Source organism: Sorex araneus, chromosome 2, assembly GCF_027595985.1.
Source record: "Sorex araneus isolate mSorAra2 chromosome 2, mSorAra2.pri, whole genome shotgun sequence".
Taxonomy (NCBI): Eukaryota; Metazoa; Chordata; class Mammalia; order Eulipotyphla; family Soricidae; genus Sorex; species Sorex araneus.
Window position 1 is genome coordinate 52,739,658 of NC_073303.1, and position 27,656 is coordinate 52,767,313.

A 27,656-nucleotide genomic window follows, 5' to 3' on the forward strand; every position below is an offset into this window, starting at 1 on the left:
TTTTGCATCATTTACCTATGTCTGCATAACTCTTTTTTTAAATTAATTTATTTTTTAATTAGTGAATCACCGTGAGGGTACAGTTACAGATTTATACATTTTCGTGCTCATGTTTCCCTCATACAATGTTCGAGAACCCATCCCTTCACCAGTGCCCATTCTCCACCACCAATAAACCCAGCATCCCTCCCACTCCCGAATCCCATCTTCCCCCCACCCCACCCTGCCTCTGTGGCAGGGTATTCCCTTTTGTTCTCTCTCTCCAATAGGGTGTTGTGGTTTGCAACAGGGGTGTTGAGTGGCCATTGTGTTCAGTCTCTAGTCTACTTTCAGCACGCATCACCCTTCCCCCGTGTGGCCTCCAACCACATTTTACTTGGTGTTCCCTTCTCTATCTGAGCTGCCCTCTCCCCAGAATGTGAGGCCAGCTTCCAAGCCATGGAGTCAACCTCCTGGTCCTTATTTCTACTATTCTTGGGTGTTAGTCTCCTACTCTGTTATTTCATATTCCACAGATGAGTGCAATCTTTCTATGTCTGTCTCTCTCTTTCTGGCTCATTTCACTTAGCATGATACTTTCCATGCCGATCCACTTATACACAAATTTCATGACTTCATTTTTTTCTAACAGCTGCATAGTATTCCATTGTATAGATGTATCAAAGTTTCTTTAACCAGTCATCTGTTCTCGGGCACTCAGGTTTTTTCCAGATTCTGGCTATTGTAAACAGTGCTGCGATGAACATATAAGTGCAGATGTCATTTATACTATACTTTTTTGCTTCTCTGGGATATATTTCCAGCAGTGTTATTGCTGGGTCAAATGGGAGCTCAATTTCTAATTTTTTGAGAAGCGTCCATATTGTTTTCCAAAAGGGCTGAACCAGTCGGCATTCCCACCAGCAGTGTAGAAGGGTCTCTTTCTCCCCACATCCTCTCCAACAGTAGTTGCTTTTGTTCTTTTGGATGTGTGCTAGTCTCTGTGGTGTGAGGTGGTATCTCGTGGTTGTTTTGATCTGCATCTCCCTGATGATTAGTGACGTAGAGCATTTTTTCATGTGCCTTTTGACCATTCGTATCTCTTCCTTGGGAAAGTTTCTGTTCATTTCTTCGCCCCATTTTCTGATGGAGTCGGATGTTTCCTTCTTATAGAGTTCAACTAGTGCCTTATATACTCTTGATATCAACCCTTTATCGGATGGGTATTGGGTGAATATCTTTTCCCATCCTGTAGATTGTCTTTGTATTCTGGTCACTGTATCTTTTGCGGTGCAGAAGCTTTTTAGTTTAATATAGTCCCATTTGTTGATCTCTGTTTTTACTAGATTGCTTAGTTCCGTGTCATCTTTGAAGATACCTTTATCTTCAATATCGTGGAGGGTTTTGCCGACCTTGTCTTCAATGTACCTTATGGTTTGTGGTCTGATGTTGAGGTCTTTAATCCATTTTGATCTGATTTTTGTGCATGGTGTAAGGTCGAGGTCTAAGCATGTGGTTGTCCAGTTGTGCCAGCACCATTTGTTAAAGAGGCTTTCCTTGCTCCACTTCACATTTCTTGCTCCCTTACCAAAGATTAGATGATCATACAGTTGGGGTTGTGTGTAGGGATATTCCACCCTGTTCCATTGGTCTGCGGCTCTGCCTTTGTGCAGAACTCTTTTTCATTCAACAAGAAAACCTAGGTATTTATAATCTGCATGGATATGAAAATTCATACTAAAGTCTGCATTAGAAAATATAAAAAAGGTTTAACATAAGTTAACATAAGTTATTAATAACTGTCTGCCAAGTTCTTTCTCAGTAGTCTCATTTTGTTCTTTCTTTTATTTCTTTTAACAAGACTGTTTCCTTCAACATAAATAAAGTTATAAAAATAGTCATTCTAAGGCAGTTAAAATTTTCTTCTGAGAAAACAAATATAGGTAACATGGCAACAGAAATAAAAGAAACTATATTGGATAAAATAAATATGCAAACTTTTCCAGTGTTGAAACAAGTTGTTAAAACATATTAAATCATTACAATTAAGATTTTAAATACTTTCTTGAAGAATTTACAGAGACATTCCAGAAGTTAAGGCAATGCCCTTGTATGATCTGACACAGGCGGGATGCCGGGATGCACAGAGACCCCTGCACCCTACCAGAGTGACCAGGAGTCAGCTCTAAGCACTGTTGGTTATGGCCCCGAACTAAAAAACCAACGAACAAACAAAAATGAAATGGAACAAGTACTAACATGAAAGTAGTTTGTCAAAGTATTTCAAATTCTTCAACGTTTTACTGTAATTTCATATTATGCTATTGAAAAAAATTTCAATTTGCCTTACATTGATTAAGGATATCAATTGGTGTTTTAATCAAATCCTTCACCAGACATATCGTGAATGAGCCATTTGAATATTTAAAATGGTCATCAAGTTAGAAATATTTTAAGACTAAATGTTTTTAAGGCACTATGGAAAATTATCTATTTGGGCCAAAGAAATAGCACAAGGGTAAGACACTGACTTTGACTTCGGAGGAGTCAGGTTTGCTGTCAGGATGGCTCCTACCCATTCCCAGGGGTGGTCCTTGAGACCACTCCCACAGAGCCAAGGAAGTCCTGACCCCAGCAGCCGAGGCTCAACACTGTGGTAAAGGAATCTGGGGCTATACGACGCATCTTTGACGTAGCATTCTACATAGAGCAAGACTTTTGTATGCAACTTTCTATGTAGAACAAGACTTTCCTATGCAACAAAGAGCACTTCTGACTTTATGTATTGCCACTCCAAATGGAAGGAGCCTGGAAAAGACACTTGTTTATTAACAAATAATATGATTTGCATAGGAAATTTCAGCAGAAGATATTTTAAAGCTCCCTGAAACCTCGTTTGTGTTCTGCCTAACAGCCAATAATTCTAGCCAAATTATTCCTACAGGAAGTAATTTTCACTTCTTTAACAAATATATTTCATAATATATATGTATGGGACAGAATATATTTTGTAAACTATCTGATTTTAAAGTTCCCTGTTGATATACTTCTGAAGTTATGATTTCTGTTTACAAAAGCTATAACCTGACATAAATAAATTAGTAGAGGGGAGTTGGAGCGATAGCACAGCGGGTAGGGCATTTGCCTTGCACACGACTGGCCCAGGTTTGATTCTCAGCATCCCATATGGTCCCCTGAGCACCACCAGGGGTAATTCCTGAGTGCAGAGCCAGGAGTGACCCCTGTGCATCACTGGGTGTAACCCAAAAAGCAAAAATAAAATAAAATAAATAAGTAGAGAAAAATCATTTTATCATCAACATCAAAGAAAAGAGGTGCCAAGTACCAAACCTGTGCCCTCTCAAGCCCACACATCAGACTTCATACCTCCACAACTAAACGCCACAATTTCCAGGTCCTGCTTCAACTGACATACTTGATACTAGGCAGAGATACCACAGAGGACCACAACACAGCAGCCTTGCAGTCCCCATAGGAAAATTTCAGTGCTGAAATACTCACAGAGGACACGAACCTCAAATGCCTTCACCTCCACATCACTGCGTTTTGCTTGACTCCCGTCCCCAGCATGCACCGTCTTTCCCATACCAGCTCACTCCAGTGTCCTCTGGCCGGGAGAGACTGTCTGCCTTTTTATATGAAGGTTTTGTCTTATTGAGTTCATCCAGAGTCTAAAATAGATAATAGCTTCTTCTGATGCACAGGCTACCATCCAAAAGCAGTGGACTCCAGTGGTCAGGAAAATACGACACTAGCAAAGAAGCACAATGAACTTCCAGAGACTGACACCCAATAAATAAAAATCTATCATGACAAAGAATTGAAAAGAACTGCTTTTAGTGAATGCAACAGGTAGACAAGCTCAAGAAGAGACAAAAGCTTGGTCCATCAGCACAGCATTGAGGTTAGTGGCGAGATAGAGGAGATGAAGAATATAAAGATAAATAAATTCAGTGTAGTGTTGTGGACTGACGGTGGCACAGTGGTGGTGGTGTGGGAACATACATTGCAGAGATGTATGGGAACATACATTGCAGAGATGTAAAATTACGTATGTCAAACTTACAGTCTTCTAAACTAATGTTCCCATAGTATAAAGGAAGGGTAAGTACAAACTTGGATATTTAAAATTAAGTTAAAAAAGAGAGAATATTTCAATAAATGTGGAATGAAAGAGGATACACTACAGGTAGTGACACATAAACTCCACCATAACAGACCATAACACCATCATTTGATACCAATAAAGTGTATAAGCTAAAAGAAATAATTTCCAAGTTACTTACAATCTGTAAAGCTTGAGTCAAAATAAAGAGTCCTAGTAGTCAAGTAACAACAAAAAGGATTGTTTCAGTATTAAAAGAAAAAAAAAACCTCTTCCATGGGCCAAGCTCAAGAGGTAGAGTACATGCTTAGAATGTGTGGGGCCCCATGTTCAATTTTAATTTCAATTTCCTGCTCCACATAGACTCCCGAGCATTGTTTTTTAAATTAATATAGCACATTCATGGACATGGATGAAATATGCCAAATATTTAAAGGCCTAATACAAATTTTTATTAAACTCTCTCAAGTATTAGAAATTTGTGAGGTCAGAAACATTGATTTCTTATTCAAGAGAAATAGGAAAAAATAGGGAAAGAAAAGATGCTGATCTGGGCCCCTCGGGGTAGCCAGCACGTCAGCTTCTGAGAGTCCCCTGGAGCTCAGTGCTCGAGAGCTGACTGGCCCCTTCCTGGGGGATGACGGACAGGGAGGAGGAGATGAAGGGCCCAGAAACCAGTGTCCAGGCAGGGGCAGGAGTCTGTCTTGGAGACCTGTGGACGCCAAGCACTCAAGCCATAGGGCCACCCCCCCACGCCTGCCCCAAACACACACACACACACACACACACACACACACACACACGCACACATGCACACGCACGCACACACACGCACACGCACACACTCCTACTTTCAGGCCAGCGTCTTGCTTTCTCCATCTGCTTCCTACCACCCTGGGTGGCACTTCAGCTTGGGAACGGCCCATGAGCATGCCCTGCCATCCCTTCCCCCGCCGGCCTGGTCAGTGGCAGAGCCTCCGAAACAGACACGTGTTGGCCTGGGAAGGCCAGACAGGCCCTGGGCCTCTCCACACCTCCCGCTGTCCACGTTCCAGATGCGGAAACCCAAGACCAGCCAGAAGCGACGTGCCCCAACTAGACTCCGCGGGAAGGGCAGAATCAGGGAGTCTGCACGACCCAGCTCAGGATCTCACTCTCTTCAACTTGTTCTCCCTGGGATCGGTAGCCTAACCCCCTCCCTCCTCTCCCCTGTGCTCCCTAAAGCCAGCAGCCACTAGCTAATAACACAGAGAGGCAGCAAAGCTCCAGGCCTGGGTTCTCTCCCGGGGAAGAAGCTACTTAATCCCAGCCCTGAGCTTCTGCATGGGGGAGTTCCTAATGGCTTGCAGAATGCTTTCCTGCTGTCCAGGTCTGTACACCCCACACTAACTGCGCGCCTGCGCCCTGGGGCTTCCCCGAGGAGGCAGCTTGGTGGTTAAGGCCTGCCCTGGGGAGTGGAGTTGCTTGCAAAGGAAGCCTCCGCATAGCTGGTGTGACCTTGAGCACTTTACGGAGCAAGGGCTAACTAACTCACCATATGTCCTTGGCAATGAGGGTAACAAGATTCTCCTCTTTGGGCTTTAAAGAACTTTTTATTTATTTTTGTGTTCTTGGGCCATACCCAAATATGTTCAGGCCTGACTTCTGGCTCTGCACTCTGGGATCACTCCTTTTCGGGCTCTGGGGACTAAAGGGGATGCCCGGGATCGAACCCTGGCCGGCCTCATGCAAAGCAAATGCCCTACCTGCTAGACTCTCACTCCAGTCCCCCTGCTAGAGTTCTTAGAGGCCCAAATGAATTCATCTGTGCTGACCGTACCTCAGCATGTTGTTGAGTGTTTAAGAGAACCTCGTGTGTGGTTAGGGCTCGACAACCACCAGCCCCTGGCTGCTGCTGTCCTCAGGGCTGCCCTTTCAGAGCTGTGTTTGGGGGTTCCCCTTTCCATCTTTATTTTTGTCCTGTAAGACACGCGGCTGGAATGACAGCACAGCGGGGAGGGCGTTTGCCTTGCACATGGCCGACACAAGTTTGACTCCTCCTCCCTCTTGGAGAGCCCAGCAAGCTAGAGAGTATCCCACCCGCACAGCAGAGCCTGGCAAGCTCTCCGTGGCATATTCGATATGCCAAAAACAGTAACAACTAGTCTCACAATGGAGATGTTACTGTGCCCGCTCGAGCAAATTGATGAGCAACAGGATGACAGTGATACAGTAATTCAACAATAAAATTCAAAATTCATAGACTGGACCTGTGAGACTGGATAGCAGATAAGACCTTGCGCATGGCTGACCCTGGTTTGATCCCCGTATGACCCCCAAGCACCACCAGGAGTGATCTCTGAGAGCAGAGCCAGGAGGAAGACCTGAGCACCGCCTGGAGTGGCCACAAATCAACAAAATACAAAATCAAAAAATGTAAGCCAAAACTCTCTGGTGACTATTGATATAAAAATCCACAGTGAAATATAAGCAAATTGAATTCAAATGTACTTTTAAAGAATTATATACTACAACTATATTGTAAAGAAAAAAACTAGAAAGAATTCAGTGGGATTTTATGATAACTGTTCTCAACAAGGTAAAGAGAATTTTTTTTCTAAAACAATGGGGTCAATTAGAATATAACACAGGAAAACATTATAACCAACCTGGAGAGAGAGAGAGAGAGAGAGAGAGAGAAAGAGAGAGAGAGATAGGGAGTTGGGGGAAGGCATATTCTAAGATTTGAAAGAAAGCAAGGTTCTTCTCTTTCTAATTTTTCAACTTTGTGTTGGAATTTTAGCCAGAGCAATTAGGCAATAAAAAGAAATGAAGTGCACTGAAGTTGAAGTAAAATATTAAAGATATTTTACTTTGTAGACTATACAATATCTTTAGATGAAACAAAAGACTGTAAAATGGCCATAATTAGCAAATTTCTCAGTATGTCAAAATAAGCAATTAATTGTAAAGAAGAGAAAGCAAAAGAATAAAACAGGGCCAAAGAGATAATACAGCAGGTAGAATGTTCGCCACGCGTGCTATCAGGACTCAATCCTCAGCATCCCATATGGTCCCCTGAGTACTGCCAGGAGTGATCTCTGGGTGCAGTCAGGTAAATAGGCCCTGAGCATTGCCGGGCGTGGGAAAGGGAAGGGCAGAGGGAGGGGAGGGGAAGGAGGAGACAGGAAGGGGAGAAAAGACACGGATGGAGTTCTAGATAACGTGAGAGAATAACCCTTAGGAATTAACCAAAAGGGGGGAAAATGAACTTTGAAGCCAATGACATAGTAATGAAGGAAACATGGAGACACATAAAAGAGCAGAAAACAATCTTATTCTTATGAATTGGAAGAAGAATCAATACCATTGTGCTGGCTACAGATTCAATGTAAACCACGACGAGGCTTTTTTTTTTTTTTCCAAAAAAGCCTTGATATCTAGGAAGTAATAGGCAGTACAGGATAATAGAAAAGAAGGAAAGAAGGAAACTGTAATTAAATTGGTGTTATCACACTGATTTTAAATACAGATATAATAAGAAGAAAAGAGTATTGAACTCCATTAAAATAGGCAGAAAAATAGAGATGGACACATTGATGACTATTTGATATTATTTGACAAACATACCAGAAACACACAATAAATAAATAATGATAACAATCTCTTCAATTAATGGTGCTAGTGAAACAAAATTTTCACATTAAAATATTTAGGCACCTATTTCAGACCACAAATAAAAGACAAACTTAAATTGGATCAAAATATTAATATATGAACTAAAGTCATCACATTCTTTGAAGAAAACATGGAAAATTTTGGATTGCATTGCTTTGGGCACCAAATTAGATATGTTTATTACAGCCTTGGTTTTCTCTGAATATCAAAAGAAATAATCAACAAAATTAAAAGACAACAATGAAATATAGGGGAAAATATACAAGTACTATATCAACTAAAGAGCTATACCAAAATATTTAGGGAACTCATGTAACTCAATACCAAAAATGGAAATAATTCAATTTAATGTGGACAAAAGGAGACTTTGTGTATGCTGAGAGAAGACAATGCTTATACATTGATGATGAAATTCCTTATATATTTAAAAATATAAACTATGACATAATTCATAAACTCAACTTCTGCCTATTTGCTAAAGGAAATTAAATTTTTATCTTCAAAAGGCATCTGTATCCCCAGTTGCATTCATCGTAGGTAATACATGGAAACAACCTCAGTGTTCTTTGGCACATGAAAGAATAAAGAAGAAAGGAATAAATGCAAGAATACTCTGTGCCTTAAAGAAAGGGTACCACACTATTTATGACAAAACAAAGAGAATTTGGGGACATTTTACTAAAAATATACACAAACCCAGAAAGTTGAACATCATATGTTCTGACTTAAATGAGTCACCTAAATAAGTCAGACTCATTGAAATTCGAATAGTGGCTTCTATGTAGCAGAGGAAAATAGTGTGATATGAGAAGAAAGGCATAAAGTTTCCCTTATACAAGATAAACTATAGTAGCATGTTGTATATTGGTGATAATGGACAATACTCATTGCATACATGAGATTTTCAAGGGTACATTTCTCAAGAAAAATCTCCTTTCCTTTTTGCACAATGATCATGAGATGAAGAAAGAAAAATAGATATAGGTGTAGACATATAGATATATCATGATATATATTTATATACATATTATGCTTGTTAATTATCTTGACTATGAGTTTTATATATGTACATATGTATTTATATGGACACATGTGATGAAGTATATCTTAAATATATGCAATTTTCTTTACACTTGATCTTAGCTAAAAGGCCGAGAAATGATAAATATAGGCAATTTTCTTTATATTTAAATATCTACTTTATATATGTTACATATGTTACCAAAATTACTATAATAGAAGAAAAGTAAGCTTTTAAAATTCAGGTGCTCATAGGCTGAAGTACAGAGTCTGTCACAATGTTTCTTTGATCGTGAAAAATATTTTGAAATTGTTCAAATGAGTTAGAGACACTATGTACATAGATCTTAGCTCATGGGATAGTAAGAAATAGACAGTTTTAAAATAAGATATGCCTACATTTAGCAGTACAGCTCCACATTTCCTGTAATAAGACAGACAAATACATTGCAACCAGAGATTTTGTAAAAAATATGCGAAGTCTGGAGGAAATAATATTTGAATTGTTAAATACAAAATAAAGAGGACTAATAGCTTTTTAAAATTTATTTATTTTTTAATTAGTGAGTAGGGCGTTCGCCTTTCATGCGGCCGACCTGTGTTCAATTCCTCTGCCCCTCTCGGAGAGCCCAGCAAGCTACCGAGAGTATCGCACCCACACAGCAGAGCCTGGCAAGCTATCCGTGGTGTATTAGATATGCCAAAAACAGTAACAATAAGTCTCTCAATGAGAGACGTTACTGGTGCCCACTCGAACAAATCGATGAGCAATGGGATGACAGTTACAGTGACAGTTAATTAGTGAGTCACAGTGAGGGTACAGTTACAGATTTACACATTTTCATGCTTGTGTTTCCCTCATACAATGTTTGAGAGCCCATTCCTCTACCAGTGCCTATTCTCCACCACCAATGAACCCAGTACCCCTCCCACCCCCCAATCCCCTCCCCCCACCCCACCCCACCTCTGTAGCAGGGCATTCCAATTTGTTCTATCTCTCTCCTTTTGAGTGTTGTGGTTTGCAATAGGGGTATTGAGTGGTCATCATGTTCAGTCTGTAGCCTACTTTCAGCACACATCTCCCTTCCTGCGCGGGATCTCCAATCACATTTTACTTGGTGTTCCCTTCTCTATCTGGGATGACTTTCCCCCAGCATCTGAGGCCAGCTTCCAAGCCATGGAGCCAAACTCCTGATATTATATACTACTATTCTTGGGTGTTAGTCTCCTACTCTGTTATTTTATATTCCACAGATGAGTGCAACCTTTTAATGTCTGTCCCTCTCTTTCTGGCTCATTTCACTTAACATGATACTTTCCATGTTGATCCACTTATATGCAAAGTTCATGACTTCATCTTTTCTAACAGCGGCATAGTATTCCATTGTGTAGATGTATCAAAATTTCTTTAAGCAGTCATCTGTTCTCGGGCACTCAAGTTTTTTCCAGATTCTGGCTATTGTAAACAGTGCCGCTATTTCTACCATACTTTTTTGCTTCTCTAGAATATATTCTCAGAAGTGGTATTGCTGGATCAAATGGGAGCTCAATTTCTAATTTTTTGAGAAGTGTCCATATTGTTTTCCAAAGGGGCTGGACTAGTTGGCATTCCCACCAACTGGTCCAGTGTAGACGGGTCCCTTTCTCCCCACATCCTCTCCAACAGCGATTGCTGGCATAACTGGACAACCACATGCAAAAGAATGGGCTTAGACCTCGACCTGAAACCATGCACAAAAATTAGGTCAAAATGGATTAAAGACTTCAACATCGGACCACAATCCATAAGGTACATCGAAGACAAGGTTGGCAAAATCCTCCACAATATTGAAGCTAAAGGTATCTTCAAAGATGACACGCAACTGGCCAACCAAGTGGAAACAGAGATAAACAAATGGGACTACATTAAACTAAGAAGCTTCTGCACCACAAAATATACAGTGACCAGAATACAAAGACTATCTACAGAATGGGAAAGGATATTCACCCAATACCCATCTGACAAGGGATTAATATCAAGGGTATATAAAACACTGGTTGAACTTTACAAGAAGAAAACATCCAACCCCATCAGAAAATGGGGCAAAGAAATGAACAGAACCTTTTCCAAGGAAGAGATACGAATGGCCAAAAGGCACATGAAAAATGCTCTGCATCACTAATCATCAGGGAGATGCAGATCAAAACAACCATGAGATACCACCTCACACCACAGAAAATGGCACACATCCAAAAGAACAAAAGAGGACTAATCATTTTAATATTTTGACCATGAAAAATTTTAAGAAATAGAAAGACAGACAGCTGGATTTACATGAGAGTTAAGGTGCTTATTTTGTCATTTACTTTTGGTATATTTATTATTATTTTATCACTTAATAAGGGTAATGCCATAATACAAACAACAATTTCATATTTTATCTGAAATTAGAAACTCATAAGTTTTATCACTTAATAAGGGTAATGTCATAATACAAACAACAATTTTATATTTTATCTGGAAGTAGAAACTCATAAATTTTCATTTCATTATTAGAAAGCTTAATTAATTTCCCATCTGTTTTTCAAAGCCTCAGTTAATTTCTTAGAACATTCTTTGTCATGTAGAAAAATGATTCCAAATTGAAGTCATGAAAGATATTATAGTTATTGGCAATTTACAAGAAATTATTTTCACCAAGAAAATTCTGTTTCTATCTTGAGTGTTAAAAAGGAAGATTAAAACGGAGGGTTTGTAGGATGTCAGTATAGATTTTAGCATATTAAAGGTTACTGACATTCTTATAATTCTGACTAAATTTCTTATATTAAGTGGAATATTTACCTGTACAATTTCCAAAATTTTCTTTTTAGTGAAGAAAGATAGTTTTTACCGAGCAAAACTTACACTGAAAGATCTGGACAGAAGCCAGGGAACATGTGTCCCCGAGAGAGCTCGAGCCTGTAAAGCAGGCAGCCAGCAGAGTAGAAGACACGTCCCAGCCAGAACACGGGCTCGGGCGTGAAGAAACAGGCCTCGGATATCTCATTCTTATCCTCAGGCATAGTGTTACTACCATTATTGTTTTATATGATGTGGTCAGACAATCTCCTGCTCCAAAACAGATTTTCCCCAAAAATCATTCATTATTGAGATCAATTACAAGTCCACTGATAAAATATTTCCTAAATAAGGACTGTCACTGTAGCACTGTCATCCCATTGTTCATCGATTTGCTTGAGTGGCCACTAGTAATATCTCCATTCGACTTTGTTGAGTGCTAGTGTAGCCCAATGGCGTCTGCTCGCTCCGGGAACACGAAGTGAGACTTGTTGTTACTGTTTTTGGCATATCGAATACGCCACGGGTAGCTTGCTAGGCTCTGCCATGGGGGTGGGATACTCTCGGTAGCTTGCTGGACTCTCTGAGAGGGATGGAGGAATCGAACCTGGGTCAGCCACATGCAAGGCAAATGCTCTACCCTCTGTGCTATCCAGTTCTAATATACTAAGAATATAAAATGATATATTCTGAAAAATGCTTCAAAAGTGTTTTACAAAGTAAACATACCCTAAATATATAATAAAGCAACTGAAATTTGGAGATTTAGCAAATATAAACCTTAATTATAGTTGAAAAAAGTACATAAATGCTTTTAACTATTGTATTTATAATTGTAAAAACTCTAGATAACCCGAAATGTCAATAAATTTTAATTCATACCATGGAATATAATAGACAATATAAATAATAACAATAGAAAGAAATAGTCATATCATTAAACAAATGGCACAATTAAAGAAGGAAAATTTTATATGGCTTAAAAATAGAGAAAGAGAAGAAAGACAGTATAATTATAAACAGACAGCATAGAGAACTTTGTGGAAGTGAAATGATTTTGTATCTCAATTATTGTGATGGTTACAAAAATCAATATCTGATAAAAATTACATAGAAATAAAGACCTATACATGTGGTCACACACATGCACAAACAAAATGAGGACTAGTAGGCTATTAATCAAAAATACCTGGAATTGAAATTTAGAAGCCGAGTTGTGCTTTTCTGTACAGTACAATAGGGGATAGTGAAGGGCAAATAAAAAAGTAAAAGAAAATTGCCTTTTATTTAGTCAAACAGTGCAGAATTGGGAGGCATTTCTGAAAGATTGATCGTCAGAGGCTTTATCCCTCCCTCTCACACCCATGGTCTCGGGAAAACAGTTGTGCATAGGGTCTCATTTCCTATACATTATGTATGACCCACATATGAAATCGAGGATTAGCTTCCAGTAATGCTGCTTTGCAGGTAATCTCTATAAACCTTTATCTCACTATTGCAAATTAGGGATAAAATGTATATCTTAAAGGATGGCTGAAAAACAAAGTGTTCTGTGGCTTGCTGCAGACTGAACACGTGATGCAGCTGATGAACCGTATTCTGGATGGTCAGCAGCGTATGCCGAAGATGCTCACTAGAGAATCTGTGACCTGCTGAAGTTTGACTTTTATAAATAAGTTCCTGTTGGCTATTTCAGATCTCATAAGCATGGAAGTTTGACATTCCCCAAACTGGGTAGATCGTGTCAGTGAAGCCTCCGCTGCATGAGAAATGCAGGATCAGCATCCTGCCGGTCAGTTTTCAGTTTTTCTCTTTTCTTCACGTCTAACAAAAAACCTTCTAAGACTTCAAGGTCCATTCCGTCTCGCTACAAACTGCACATGTTGCCCGCCATTTCAGTGAGAGAGCAGAAGAAGGAGATGAAGGAAGCTTTCTCTCCTGCTGGTGAGAGCGCTCTCTCCACCTGTGCTTGGAGTTTTCCTGCAACATAAACGAGAAAATAAACCAAAGGCAGAAACCTAGCCCAATTTTGCACCTGAGCCTATGCAAAAATGCATGGGAATGTAGCACGTTATATACCATATGTTCATACAACTTTTTAAAAGCTTTTGATTGCATTAGAAAAATGACTACATGCTTGAAAGGAGATAATTGAGTAGAATAGGACTCTGCCTTTTGCTGTTGTTCAGTTTTTTTTTTTTTCCTCTGCACATCCAGTGGTGCTCAGGGCTTTCTCCTGGCTCTGAGATCAAGGATCACTCCTAAAGGACTCGGAGGAACATGGGCGGTGACAGAGTTGAAACCTGGGTCAGTTGCATGCAAGGCAAAGTCCCTATGTGCTGTGCTGTGCTATCTCCTCAGCCCCAGCTGATCTGGCTAATATAAACAATGCTTCAGTAAATACAGGAGAGCATAGATTACTTCAAAAGTCGTGCTTTATAGTTTTAGGTAAATACGAAAAATGGAATAGCCATCAACCCTATCACCATAGTCATTCAATATTGTTCTAGAAGTTCTAACAGGAACAATTAAATATGGAAAGGTCATAGATGGAGTACAAATATGAAAGGAAGTAAAACTATCACTATTATTCATGCCAAGATAGTAGCACTGTAGCATTGTCATCCTGTTGTTCATCGATTTGCTTGAGCGGGCACCAGTAACGTATCCATTGTGAGACTTGCTATTTTTTTGGCATATCGAATATGCCATGGATAGCTTGCCAGGCTCTGCTGTGTGGGAGGGATACTCCCAGTAGCTTGCTGGTCTCTCCAAGAAAGACAGAGTAATCAAATCTGGGTTGGCTGCGTGCAAGGCAAACTCCCTACCCGCTGTGCTATCGTTCCAGTCCGCCATGATAATATACACAAAAATGCAAATGATTTCAGAAAAAGATCTCTCACTAAAAGCAATTGCATTTCTATCCAAAACTATGAGCTATCATAGCAGCACTGTAGCACTGTAGCACTAATGTCCCGTTGTTCATCGATTTGCTCAACCAGTAACATCTTCATTGTGAGACTTGTTGTTACTGTTTTTGGCCTATCGAATACACCATGGGTAGCTTGCCAGGCTCTGCCATGCAGGCGAGATATTCTCAGTAACTTGCCGGGCTCTCCGAGATGGATGGAGAAATCGAACCCAGGTTGGCCGCACACAACATAAACGCCCTACCTGCTGTACTATTGCTCCAGCCCATATCATAGCAGAAATCAGAAAATATTTAATTTATAATCACACCAAAAATGTAATAGATCCAGGTAAATTGGTGATCCTAAGGGATGATAGACCTAAGTATCTAAACCACAGGGTCAACAAACAACACTGAAATTGTGGGACCCAAGCTTTAATAACCAGATTTTAAAAGGTGCCTGTCAAGATGGTAGGCCGGAGCTGGGGTCTGTGGGTAGGAAAAGGAATCCAGGAACACTGGTGGGGGGAGTTGACACTGGTGGTGGGATTGGTGCTGGAACATTGTGTGTCAAAAACCAAACTATAAATAACTTTGTAATTCACTGTGCTTAATTAAAATAAAATTCTGAAGAAAACAATGCAATACTATAGAATAAATTTAACTAAATATATTGCATTCCTATATATAAAAACTACAGTAGATTGATTAAAATAAAGACAAAAAGAAATAGAAAATATTTTAATGTTGTTTGGTAAAATCTTAAATAATAAAAATGTCTGTATTACCAAAACACACACACACACACATAACACACACACACACACACACACACACACACACACACATAGAGAGAGAGAGAGAGAAAGAGAAAGAGAGAGCGTCCTCGTCAAAATCCCAAAGGCATTTATTTTACAGATATAGAACTAAATTTCACAAAATTTATGAACTAGAAACGACCTTGCAAAGCAAAAATACCCTTGAGGAGAAAAGAATTCAAACATAATTATCATGCTACCCTATGTCAAAACAGACTTCACCAGTTTTATAACCATGCTGGCATTGGAATAAAAAGACACACATACAAGGAATTAACTTCCTGAACACTAGAAAACAAGTGATCAGCTCTTCATCATTTGATTCATATCTGTGCTCTTCAAAGCGGGACAGATGGACTCTCATAAAGATTGATATGTGCAGTCAAATTTTAATATTTTTCCACCCAGACACTCACAAATCTGTTTCTGTGTGTCTTCTTTCCCTTCTCCACAAAATTTCTTGTCAAAAATAGCAATGAAGGGCCAAAGAGGTAACACAGTGGGAAGGGTGTTTGCCTTGTACATGGCCCACCCAGGATCCATCCTGGGGATCCCATAGGGTCCCCCAAGCACCGCCGAGAGTAATACCTGAGTGCAGAGTCAGGAGTAAACCCTGTGCATCGCTGGGTGTGACCTAAAAGCAAAAAAAAAAAAAAAAAAAGCAGCAATAAAGAGCTATCACCAGAGCACTTAAGGTTCCAGAACCTCACCAGAGTGATCTCTGAGCACAGATCTAGGAATAATCCCTGAGCACTATACCATTTGGACCAAACACACACACACACACACACACACACACACACACACACACACACACCACAAGTGAAACACAAAACAAAAACCAGCTGTGACTACCTTTTCTCTAAAACATGTTGCTCAATTTCCAAGTGGTATTTTACCAAACTCTTTTTTTTCCTAGTGAATCAAGTTTTTGTTGTTGCGGTTTGGGGGCCACAGCTGATGCTACTCAGCTCTGCACTCAGGGATCACTCCTACCGGGCTCCGGGTCTTTGCAGGGAGCCTGGGACCAACCCAGGTTGGCTTTGCACAAGGCAAGACCCCTACCAGCCGTGCTCCTGCCCCACCTCCCAGAGAGCTACTGGCTAACTTTCCTGCTAACTTCTGCTCTTTCTCTCCTTTGCACAGGCTTCACTGGGCTTTCTGGTTTTCTTTATTGTTCTTTCATTTTCCACCTGTGGGACCCAGGCATGAGTCCTTCTCTCCCTGTGCCCTGGACACCTTGACATTCTCCTTCTTCCTTAGTCGTGTGCAGACAGAGACTTTATTTTCACTTCTAATCCCGGATTTTATAGTAACTCTGCAGTAGTATATGCATTTATTAACCTCTTCTCCTTTTCTTGGTTCTTATTCCTAAGTGTATCACTGTAGCACTGTCGTCCCATTGTTCATCGATTTGCTCGAGCAGGCTCCAGTAACGTTTCCACTGTGAGACTTGTTATTGTTTTTGGCATATTGAATACGCCACGGGTAGCTTGCCAAGGCTCCACTGTGCGGGCAGGATACTCTTGGTAGCTTGCCGGGCTCTCCAAGAGGGTAACATATGTCCAAAAATATTGTGTTGTCTTATGTGAAGCCCATTTTTCCAACCTTTCATTCTTTTTAGTAAATGAGAACTTCCTCTCTCCAGTTCTTCAACCAATGAACAAAGCTCAATTCTCCTTCAGATTTCTCATTGTTTTCTTATTTGCTTAAAAACTTCAAAGGGTTTTCATTATTATTTAGAGACAAACACATTAAATGTCTATAAAACCCTACAGATACAGACCTGGTTATTTATTTATTTGGCCTCATTCACTTTTAATTTCTCTTTAGTTCCCCTATTTAAGTTTTCATAACATCTAAACTTTCCTCAGATTCTCCTACAATGTTTGTACTCAGTGCCTCTAGAATTACACTTCTATCTGCAATTGTTCTTCTGAGTTTTCTCAATGAGAAGCAAATGAGTTATACCTTTGCTCCTTCAAATAAGCCTAAATAGCAAAGTAGATATTTCTGTAACAGTCTCATTCACATGCTCCATATCCTTTTGGGAACAGATTTATTTTCTTGACTGCATCTACTGTGTGATTTAGAAATGCTTTAACTAACTTATTTATGCCCCTTACCACAATAATCTGTTCCATCAGAAGTGTTTCCTAGCCTTTCTGCTCATTCCTATTTCTTTACACACACACATACACACACACATACATACACACACACACATACACACACACACTCAAAAACATGCAGGGGCAGAGAGACTGTAAATACAAATATAAAAATAAAGTATAACAACGGAGGAAATGAATGATTAATTTTAAGATGTGTTTAACGAGATTTATAGTGTTCTAAAAGTGTCATTACAAGAATTTAGTTAATTTATGGAAGTGATAAATAGTAATGTGATTTTGACATTAGGAATGATTAACTAAATTTTATGTAAAGAGATCAGTGAAACCCTAAAAGTGCAAATGATTTCTACAGTACTTTGAGATAGGTTTGTCATTAAGAGCAAAATGTGAATGTATCCTCTGATTTTTTAAAATTACTTATCATTTCCTGTCTCTTCTCTGCAAAAAAGATAAAAATTTTTAGGTGCAAATTTAAAATTAATTTAACATGTAGATGATAAAATCTTAGTAGTTAAAATGTCAATATTAACTTAAAACATATAATGCAAAATTATCTTTTACAAACAATATGCATACCCGACTGATGAAAACGGAATGAGTCCCCTCCTGTTGTGTAGAGTATCAAGACGAGGGAGTGCGTGGTTGTAAAGGGAGGAAGTCCAAGTTACCCAGGACCCTTGGTTATAGAGACAAAAGGCCCGGAAGGGAAAGACTGGGGAGGGGGGGAGTAGGCGTTGGGCAGGAGCTAATAGGGGAGGGGCCTCGAGCACGTGGGTGCTGCAAAAGTGAGGGACAGGCGTACATGGGCATGCATGTGGCATATTGGGAGACACACACGTATAAACTACAGAGCCGAGGCAACTTCAAGCGGAAGATCTAAGCTAAAGAACCAAACTTGAACTATGTGGCCGCGGAGACACACACACAGGGGTGTGGTAGGGAGCTGGAGAGGGCAGGGTGGTGGTGGAGGTGGGTCCGAGCCTCGTGCTTGAGAAACTCAGCTGTGGGTGACCCTGTGAGCACGGCTCCTTCGTGGTCAATGGAAAGCAGGTGGGATTATCACTGGGAATATTGGTCACTCTGTGCCTTCCCAAAGATAGGTCACTCTGTGCCTTCCCTCTTGCAGCATTCAGCAGTGATCCTTTCTTCACCAAACTGCAGATTGTTTTGGTTTGGTTTTACTTCGTTTAGACAAACCTTCTGTTATCAGGGCTCACTCCCAGCTCTAACTCAGGGATCACTCCCGGTGGGGACCAGGGGGCCATCTGGGGCTGCGACCCAGGCAAGTGTTCTGCGACTAGACTCTGCTTCCCCTCACCGTTTTATGTATGCATTTATTTGCTTGTGTTTGGGGCCCTGCCCAGTGGTGCCCAGGATTACCCCTGACTTTTTTCTCAGCCACAACTCCTAGGGGGGCCCTCAGGGAGCATGTCTGGAGGGGCTCCGGATGGTATGTGGTGGCAGGGCTGGGACTGAGCCCTGATTGGCAGTGTTCCAGGTAAGGGTCCCGCTGCTCCTCTGGACGGTGCTCCAGCTTCAGCCCGGCCCCTTTGCTCTATGTTTTAGAATGTCCCCACCTTTAAATACCTGGTGAATTTAATACAATTTCACCAGAAAACATTCTGTCTCCATATGCGTTCAATAGGTCGCACAAAAAGTAAAGGATTGAGGATGTTTAAGATACCAGAACAGGAAGAAATACACTCTGATCAGTAACGTACCAGACTGATACAGAAATGGATTATGTAAAAATAGTGCTTTTAAGATAATTATTATGGGGTAACTAAAATTGCTTTCAGAGAGAACATCTCAGAGAATTAGACTTGCAAAATCTGAAAATTATTATCATCTGATATGTCAAAAGTTTTCCTAAAAATTATGTAATGTTAAAGTCTCAAAGTTCAGTTTAACTTTTAAATCTAAAACTTTGACTTTGATCTATGTTTGAGAGAGTGGAGTATCTACCTGAGGCTGTTATCCTACACAGTATCTATGTTGTATTCTATTTTTCTCATGTATTACAACTACTCGAAGAATATCTACCTTATAAATAAATAATATGACTTGCTGGACTGGAGAGATAGCACAGCAGGTAGGGGGTTTGCCTTGCTGACCCGGTTCTATTCTTCTGTCCCTGTCAGAGAGCCCAGCAAGCTACCAAGAGTATCCCGCCCGCACGGCAGAACCTGGCAAGCTACCCATGGCGTATTCGATATGCCAAAAACAGTAACAACAAGTCTCACAATGGAGACGTTATTGGTGCCCGCTTGAGCAAATCGATGAACAATGGGACTACAGTGCAGTGCAGAGCAGTACTTTGTGTTATAATAGAATCTTTTGTCTATATTTTCACAATATATATCATTTGATTGCTATTGCCAGGTAGCCTATTCAAATGGGAAGCATATTGCTAACAATCCAAATAAGCTATTCATTTGTCTTTATACAGTTTAATTTTTAACAGTAAAGCAAACATTTAAACATTAGGGTTCATTTGAAATTAAATTAAAATTTAGTGACATTTTGGTTATTTTATGGAACTGAATCTTTGATTTCGATTTTCCAAAACTCAAATTACCTTCTATTCATTATTTAATCATCATTCTTATATCACAAAAAATTATTATAGAGAGAAAGGAACATTTAACTGTTCCAATTCCAATGTATCACCTGTAGTGTGTGTAAGAGATGAAAATACTTTTAAATTTAATGTCATGTTATATGGCCAAATACAAGAGAAAAAATTTTTTTTTCAAATTTTAATGGACTCATTTCTTTTCCTTCCAGGAGCTGGAATTTTCTAATCTGTTTGCCGTTCTTCACTGCATCCATTCATTCTTTGCCGCCAAAGTAGCCTGCTTGGACCCTCTCTTCATAGGCAGTCAGGGGGCTGCGGCTGCCCCGGCCAGCTCTGCCACCACCAGCAGAGCGAAGTACCCTAACTGACACCCACCGACATCCCCAGGACCATAGTGGCAGAATCAACATCGTCATCACCTCAGACCCCGGAGAAACCGCATCACAAAGCCAACAGTAACGTCAAACTGAAATGTCAGTGTCGGAAGGAATCTCTAACGCATTTCCACCTGGAACCCGTCAGTGAACCGTGAGAGAACGGAGCAGCGTGTTCTCACACCCTTGCTCTGTCCCCTCAGACTGGGGACAGAAGAACGAACGATTCAATGTAAATAATATAAAAACTATAAGCTACCTATAAATAAAAATGCAAAATAAATGGTTATTTCTCTATTTTAGATTATTTTGTACGACAGATATATGTTTGGCCAGATCATGAACTAATGCCCTATCATTGTATTTATTTATTTACGAGGGACACAAAGGAAGCAAAAATACCTGCGGCATGTAAGCAGTTTCATAGGAGAAAGCACTTTAATTTGCTGATGTAGATTTCTCCTCGTATTCTCATTCCATAATTTGATACTGGTACTGCAAATCATTTTTCATTGCAAAGTAGCCCTAAGATTACAAAAGGATAATGATATTGAATAAACACAATGTTAAATGGACTATTTTCTCCATTGAAACATAAATATTAATTGTTTGATTAACCACCAATGTCAATAAACCATGCCAATATATGTTAATGATGAAATATGAAAACATTCATGAAACGCTAGTTCTTTTTATCATTTAAAATATTTTTTCTTTTCCTAATGTGGTTTGCCAGCAAATTAAAATTTCATAAATCTATACTGAGCCCCCCAAATTTTGTAGAGTAAATAATATCAATAAATGTGGTATAAAATTCTTTGTGATCCTAATATCTTTAGTTAATTGTGGCCTACTATGTCTAAAAATACTCCCAAAATATTATTTGTGTTATATTTTATAGAAAAAATGAGGCAAATATATTTAAAATTCTGGCCATGTTATATAAGGTGATAAGTAATGCCAAACCATGAGAGTTATTTAGAGTTATGTACCTCTTAACATAAATATAAAAATATAGAAACTTGAAAACCCTGAAAGTATATAAACAGAGCTCAGATCTCAGATAATAACTACTTCTATAATGTTGAAAATATTCTTTTCCCTTCATTATTGTTATGCCAAGATCTTCTTTTAAACAACAGTGCCTCCTCAAAAAGAGAAAAATAAAAATTTTTACTAATACATATCTTTTGGAGTCGTGAAGCTAACTCAAATTTTGGAGTTGTGAAGATACCTAAGTTATCTAATAAGATGATTAAATTTTTAACAATAAAAACAGTCAATAAGGAAACCAAATTATTTACAAAAAGAAGATGAACAAGCCTTGTAATTTAAAAACTTGACATCAAACATTTGTGTTTTTTGAGGGGATCTCACACCTGACAGTATCCAAGGAAGCCAGAGTGACTGCAATGGAATCTGGGACCTCAAACTTTTTAAAAAAATCATTACAAACCATATCATTATTTGCTTTTAATATAATTTATTTTTAAATACAGTTAATTAAAGAAATAAAGAGCCATAATTGTACTAAGGAAACATTAAGGTGTCCAAATCAACTGATTAAAAATTATGGCAAATAATTATGCAACTATCATACATAGTTTTAATACAATCAATTTTTGGCCATAAAATTAAAGACATTTAGAATAACAATTAGAATGATTAGAATAACATTAAAATCACTTCTTAATATGTACTGATAAAACAGAACATTCATTTTATAATTAAAATCCCAGTAACAACAGCAAAAAAGGCCATGGTCCCCTTTGAACTTCTGGAGAAAGAGTCCAGGGAAGCGTTTATACTAAGATTCTCCACCAGTATCCAACTTACAGTAGAATCTCTGCTACTAGATGAATGTTATCTCGGTGTGCCCCATATTGGGGCGACGTTTACTGTGTCCATGAAGACCGTCTGGTCAACAAGTAGCATGAATTGTGACAGTTAGCCCAAAGAAAAGGCATTCCGTTTGACAGAAGTATAATTATTAGAGTCAGACAAAAATTTTCAGAAAGTTCCATATAAAATGCAGATATGTAATTCAATTATTATTTTTGTTATATCTTAAACTATTTTAGCCTTTGCTCATGTGAATGATAAAAGAAAATATGTACAAGATGTATGTGAGTATATATCTCTTGTACAACATGCATACATATATACATATATGTACATATAAGAAGATGAAAACAAAATTTGTTAGAATATATTTGAAATACATATACTTAATAAAACTTAAATTTACATTGTAAATTGATTGTAGCTTGAATTAAAATGTATGTTGATACAATATTGTGTTTATTTTTTATACTATTGATAAAAATACCTAAATTGCTACTTTATATGATTAATGGAGAAGCCACCTATTAGAAAAATATTATTTTGGTTTTATCCAATAAGTAAATAGTATTTACCTTCTATTTTGCAGTGTAGTTATTAACAATGCCATTTATTCTCACTTGGACTATTGGAATGGGAAAAAAATGAAACGAACTACTCAAATAAATACCAGTTTCTCATGTAACTTGTGTTTAGACGCATGAGATTTATTCATCATATCCTAGTTTGTACTAGCATCCATTTTAATGACAGAATGCTAATTATGTGTTAACCCCTCCAGTGCCTTGGTATAAGTCTACATGTGTTGTGCTATACAACACACATTATATAATTCATTGTTGTCCGCATAGTAAATTTAAAGGGACCATTATATTGTAGGTCTTAGTTTAGAAAAGGACTTCAAATATAATTTGAAATAATTTTATGGCATAGCAATGTAGTTTGTCTAACCCGAAGTAATAATTACTTTAAGTTGAACTTTATTGGTGAGAGGGCATTTTTATATTTGTGGGTTGGGAGATTCAAGCGGGGTTCGGGGGCCCTTGACCCAGTCGTATGTCGCCAGTCCCGCGGGACCATTCATGCTTTTGGGGGTGCGGCAGTTTTTCGGTCACTCTGTGCCCAGGCCCACCAGGTCTGGCTAGCCCCTCACCGCGTGGAGTCAGAACCCGGTGTTAGCGCCTGGCGCCTTCCACAGAGTTCTCTCCCCAGCCAGGAGCCGGGCTTTGAAGCCATCAGGCAGACTCAATCTATTTCAAAACTATTTCAAACATGGAACCCAATAATTACCCTCGCAGCTATGTTTTTTTTGCCGATTTCTTTGCCAATTTTTCATGCAGTTAAACTTACAATTTCAGATCTTTTGCTAATAGACTCGACATTCAGAAAGAAGAAATGAATTATTTAAAAATAAGGACCAAGCTCATATTAACCGTGGAAGAGATCAATTTTCCTTTGGGTGCTTTATAACTCATCATTTCCTTCTTCTACAAGGACAAAACGTGTTAATAAATTTTATTTTGTTTTCCTTAAATGCTGGATTTGAGAGAAGTTTGATTTACTGTCGTGGAAGAGTAATAACCCTAACAATTATTTACAATTACTGCTAGAAAGTGGCAGGGTGGAGAAGCTTTAGAAGCACAAGAATAAACGTGCTAACTTTTTAAGGTAAGTGCAGATGTTCCAAATATTAACAACAAAAGATTTGCTACACTTGGTATGGCTATACTCATGAGCTCTCCTTAAATAACTGCTTTATTCATACCTCTAAATTCCTTGTCTATGATTTAGTGTTGCTCTTTAATATTTAACCAGAATTCACTTATTTGCACATTTAAAGTTGCTTTTGATTATAAATAAAATATTATAAATGTTATATATTTTATACACATTAAAATGCAATGGAAAAGCAGAAATTAGAAATGTAAATATATTTATTTCATTTTAAATTGTTTTGGTGGATGTTTGTAAAGTGTAAATTAATATCACTGATGAAAATGTGTCACTTTGTTCCTCAAGTTCATTAATCTACTAAAAAAACTGTACCTTTTTTAATGAAGCATACTGGAAAATAAAAATAGATACTTTTCCTATATTTGCATTTTCACCTCTTGGATTTGATGTGTGAGTTTCATATCTATTCAGCAAGTGAGCCTGTGACACGGAATTGCAAGGGAGGGAGCAGGTATGAGCTGTTTGCCTCAGGGGAGACTTCCTGGGTTCTATAATATTTATAAAAATTAGGACTGGAGCAATAGCACAGTGGGTAGGGCATTTGCCTTGCATGCAGCCAGCCCGGGTTCAATTCCTTTGTCCCTCTCGAAGAGCCCGGCAAGCTACCGAGAGTATCCCGCCCGCATGGCAGAGCCTGCGGATATACCAAAAACAGTAACAAGTCTCACGATGGAGATGTTACTGGTGCCCACTCGAGCAAATCGATGAACAATGGAACGACAGCGCTATGACAGTGCAGTGCTATATCAAATTTAAAAATTGAAACTATAAAAGGCACTAATGATAGAAAAAATGTTGATTTTATTGTATTAAATTACTTCAAATTATGACATTCACTTCAAAAACAATGATCCATTATGAGCTGAGCACCATTAGGGGGTGGGACCCACGAAGCGTCCTGATCTCGTATCTGGAACCGAGTCAGCGGGAGTCACTGAGGGAACAAACTCCCTGCCGTCTTTCTGGAACACAGGCTCTCAAAAACGAGTGGTCATAGAAATAATTTTTCAACGACTTGAAGAATTTGTGTGTGTGTGTGAAATCCTCTAGCCAAAATAAATTTTTCTGTATGGGACCAGAGAGATTGTAGAAGGATAAGGTGCCACTTTCCCGTGTCTTTGACATCAATCAATTCCCATTATGATATTGTGTGTGTGTGTGTGTGTGTGTGTGTGTGTGTGTGTCCCTAAACACCACTAGGAGTGATCTCTAAGGACCAATGGGAGTGTGGAAGTGGCCTCTGAGCACAGAGCCAGGAGTGGTCCCTGATCACTGCTCTCGTTTCCACCCCTAAAATACTAAATATACATGGCGGGTGGTTAAGCAATATGAATTTAAGCAAAATCTTTTGGCTCCTACTTCTCCAGGTCGAAATGGGAAATCAAGGTGTCAAGGGTGATGCTCCTTCTTAAGAGAATGGGGAAGGGTATATTCTAGGACTCTTTATGGCAGAGCCTTTACTCGGAAAGTAAAAATTCAAATCCTCTCATGTACTTGCCTTGAATGGCAATATTTTTAAGAGCGTAGGTCAAATTGTAGTTAATGTCAGCAATTCTCATCATCTAAATACATCACAATGACCCTGTTAACAGGTAAGATTACATTCTGATGTACTTTTGGATTCTTAAAGTTTAGAAAAATTTTCTAAAGTTAAAAATTCTTAAAATTTAAAAAAATTGTTAAAATTTAAAAAAAGCCTATTAATTTATAGGATGCTTTTCAAACTATAAAAGTACTTTAAATTTAATGTAGAACCCTTAAATTTAATGGAACCTTAATATAATAAGGTATTTTCCCCCTTTTATTTATTTGCTTCAAAGAAAATGTATTCTTCTGGCATTTATTCCCAGAACATTTTGATAAATGTTTTATTTATAAAATGTTTGTGAAACTTAAATTTCTCAAAGGGCATGGGATATGTCTATTTTGCTTACTTTCATGTTTTCACCATCTACCACTGTTCCTGGAAGAAAGGAGGCAATTTTAAAAAAAAGCTGTTATATGAAATGAGTTAATAAAAGCAATAACCAAAAAGCAAAATTTTGTTCAGTGGTAGAGGGCTTGATATAAAAGTCACTGTAGCATGCTATTTTAGTAACTATAGTACAATAATTTCTCCTAAAGTAATATGGTTTTGAAAAATCTGCGCCCATGGAAATGCCAGTCATATTAATAATAGCTAAAAAATAAAAGTAAAAGAGTAATATTTCATTGTATAATCATCTTGTTTCTTTTTTGTTATCTTAATCACACTTTGTTTAAAGCATCTACCGATTAGCAAATATTTTGCCAGATATTTAAGACACCCAACTGAAAGCACACTTAGATATAAACCTGTAAGCACTCACCAATAAAGTGAGTGTCCTTGTTCTGGAAAATATTCTCTGGGCAGTGGGAATATGAGCTTGTCGTCCAGAGAGACAGTATCTGTGGCAAACAGTAAGCGGCTCCTTTGCTAGTGCTCTGGATGAAGCAGGCAGGGTCTTGCTTTTCTGTGGCTAACATGGGTTCAACTCCTGGCACTCTGTGTGGTCTTCACACCCAGACGGGGCAGGGGGCGGGGTCCCCAGCACCAGCCAGTGTTCCAGATATACTCACACACAGACACAAGTTTAATAAGTTAAACTGACACTTCCAATTCTTCAAACTGAATTTGATAATTGGAATTCAGAGTTTCTCAGAAATAGTTCTCACAAAGTAATTATGTAGAACAAAAAATAAAATTCCTAAAAATTGGTTGTGCTGTCATGGTCACCTCCGGCAAGGATAATTTGTCTAATCTTTTCTTATTTCAGGTTTTCTCTTCATGCGAAGTGCTTTCAGTTTCAAAGTTCAGTGATGTTCTGAAACGCTATGTGTGTTAATTATATAATACACTCTGATTTTGATACTTTTGCAAATAACAAATGAATATCACTGGATCACTGTCATCTCGTTGTTCATCGATTTACTCGAGCGGGCACCAGTAATGTCTCTATTCCTCCCAGCCCTGAGATTCTAGCAGCCTCTCCTTACTCATAATTCCCAATGATTGGAGGCTCTTTCAGGGTCAGGGGAATGAGACCTATCGTTACTGTTTTTGGCATATCGAATACACCAAGGTAGCTTGCCTGGCTCTACTGTGCAGGTGGGATACTCTCGGTAGCTTGCCAGGCTCTTGGAGAGGTATATCTATGTATGTATATATACATACATATATATATTATTCTTTATGATTTGTTGCCTACTGTCTGAACTCCATCAAATATGGTGTGGTAACTATGGAAAATGGGTAGGAAGTGTCTTATAATGTGTGGCTGTGCAGTCCGGGAAGTGGCCTGGAGCATGGAGACTGCTGGGTAGTGGAGGTCAGCTGCCAGGACTGGGTCTCTTGAGGCAGGGAGGGTCCTCACCTGTCCCCTCTGGGGCACCCCAAGTGAAAACAGCCTGGCATGGAGTCGGCCACCCTCCAGAACTGAATGTACTCATTTGAAATATTTTGAGGGAAATATGACAATAGATGTCAGCGAGAAAATGTTCACTCTCAAAACAATTAGAAATCAAGTGCATGTGAAAGAAATGTTGCCAGCTAGCAGTCAGTTTCCCTTGGCGGCAGTATGAACCCAGGGCCACGTGGGAGGAGGGGTACTGACCGATGGATCACTGGGCATCAGTCACCACC

The 27,656-nt window shown here is 38.9% G+C and overlaps 1 protein-coding gene across 1 annotated transcript in view; it reads left to right on the top strand.

Annotated features, from left to right (window-relative positions):
* Window positions 1–24,356, top strand: part of SNTG1 (syntrophin gamma 1) — a 407,706-nt gene extending 383,350 nt beyond the window's left edge. The window contains exon 19 of the mRNA XM_055126797.1: window positions 20,255–24,356. Coding sequence (XP_054982772.1) covers window positions 20,255–20,413 — 159 coding nt within the window. The 3' untranslated portion in view covers window positions 20,414–24,356. The remainder of the gene's footprint in view (window positions 1–20,254) is intronic.
* The last annotated feature ends 3,300 nt before the right edge of the window (window positions 24,357–27,656 follow it).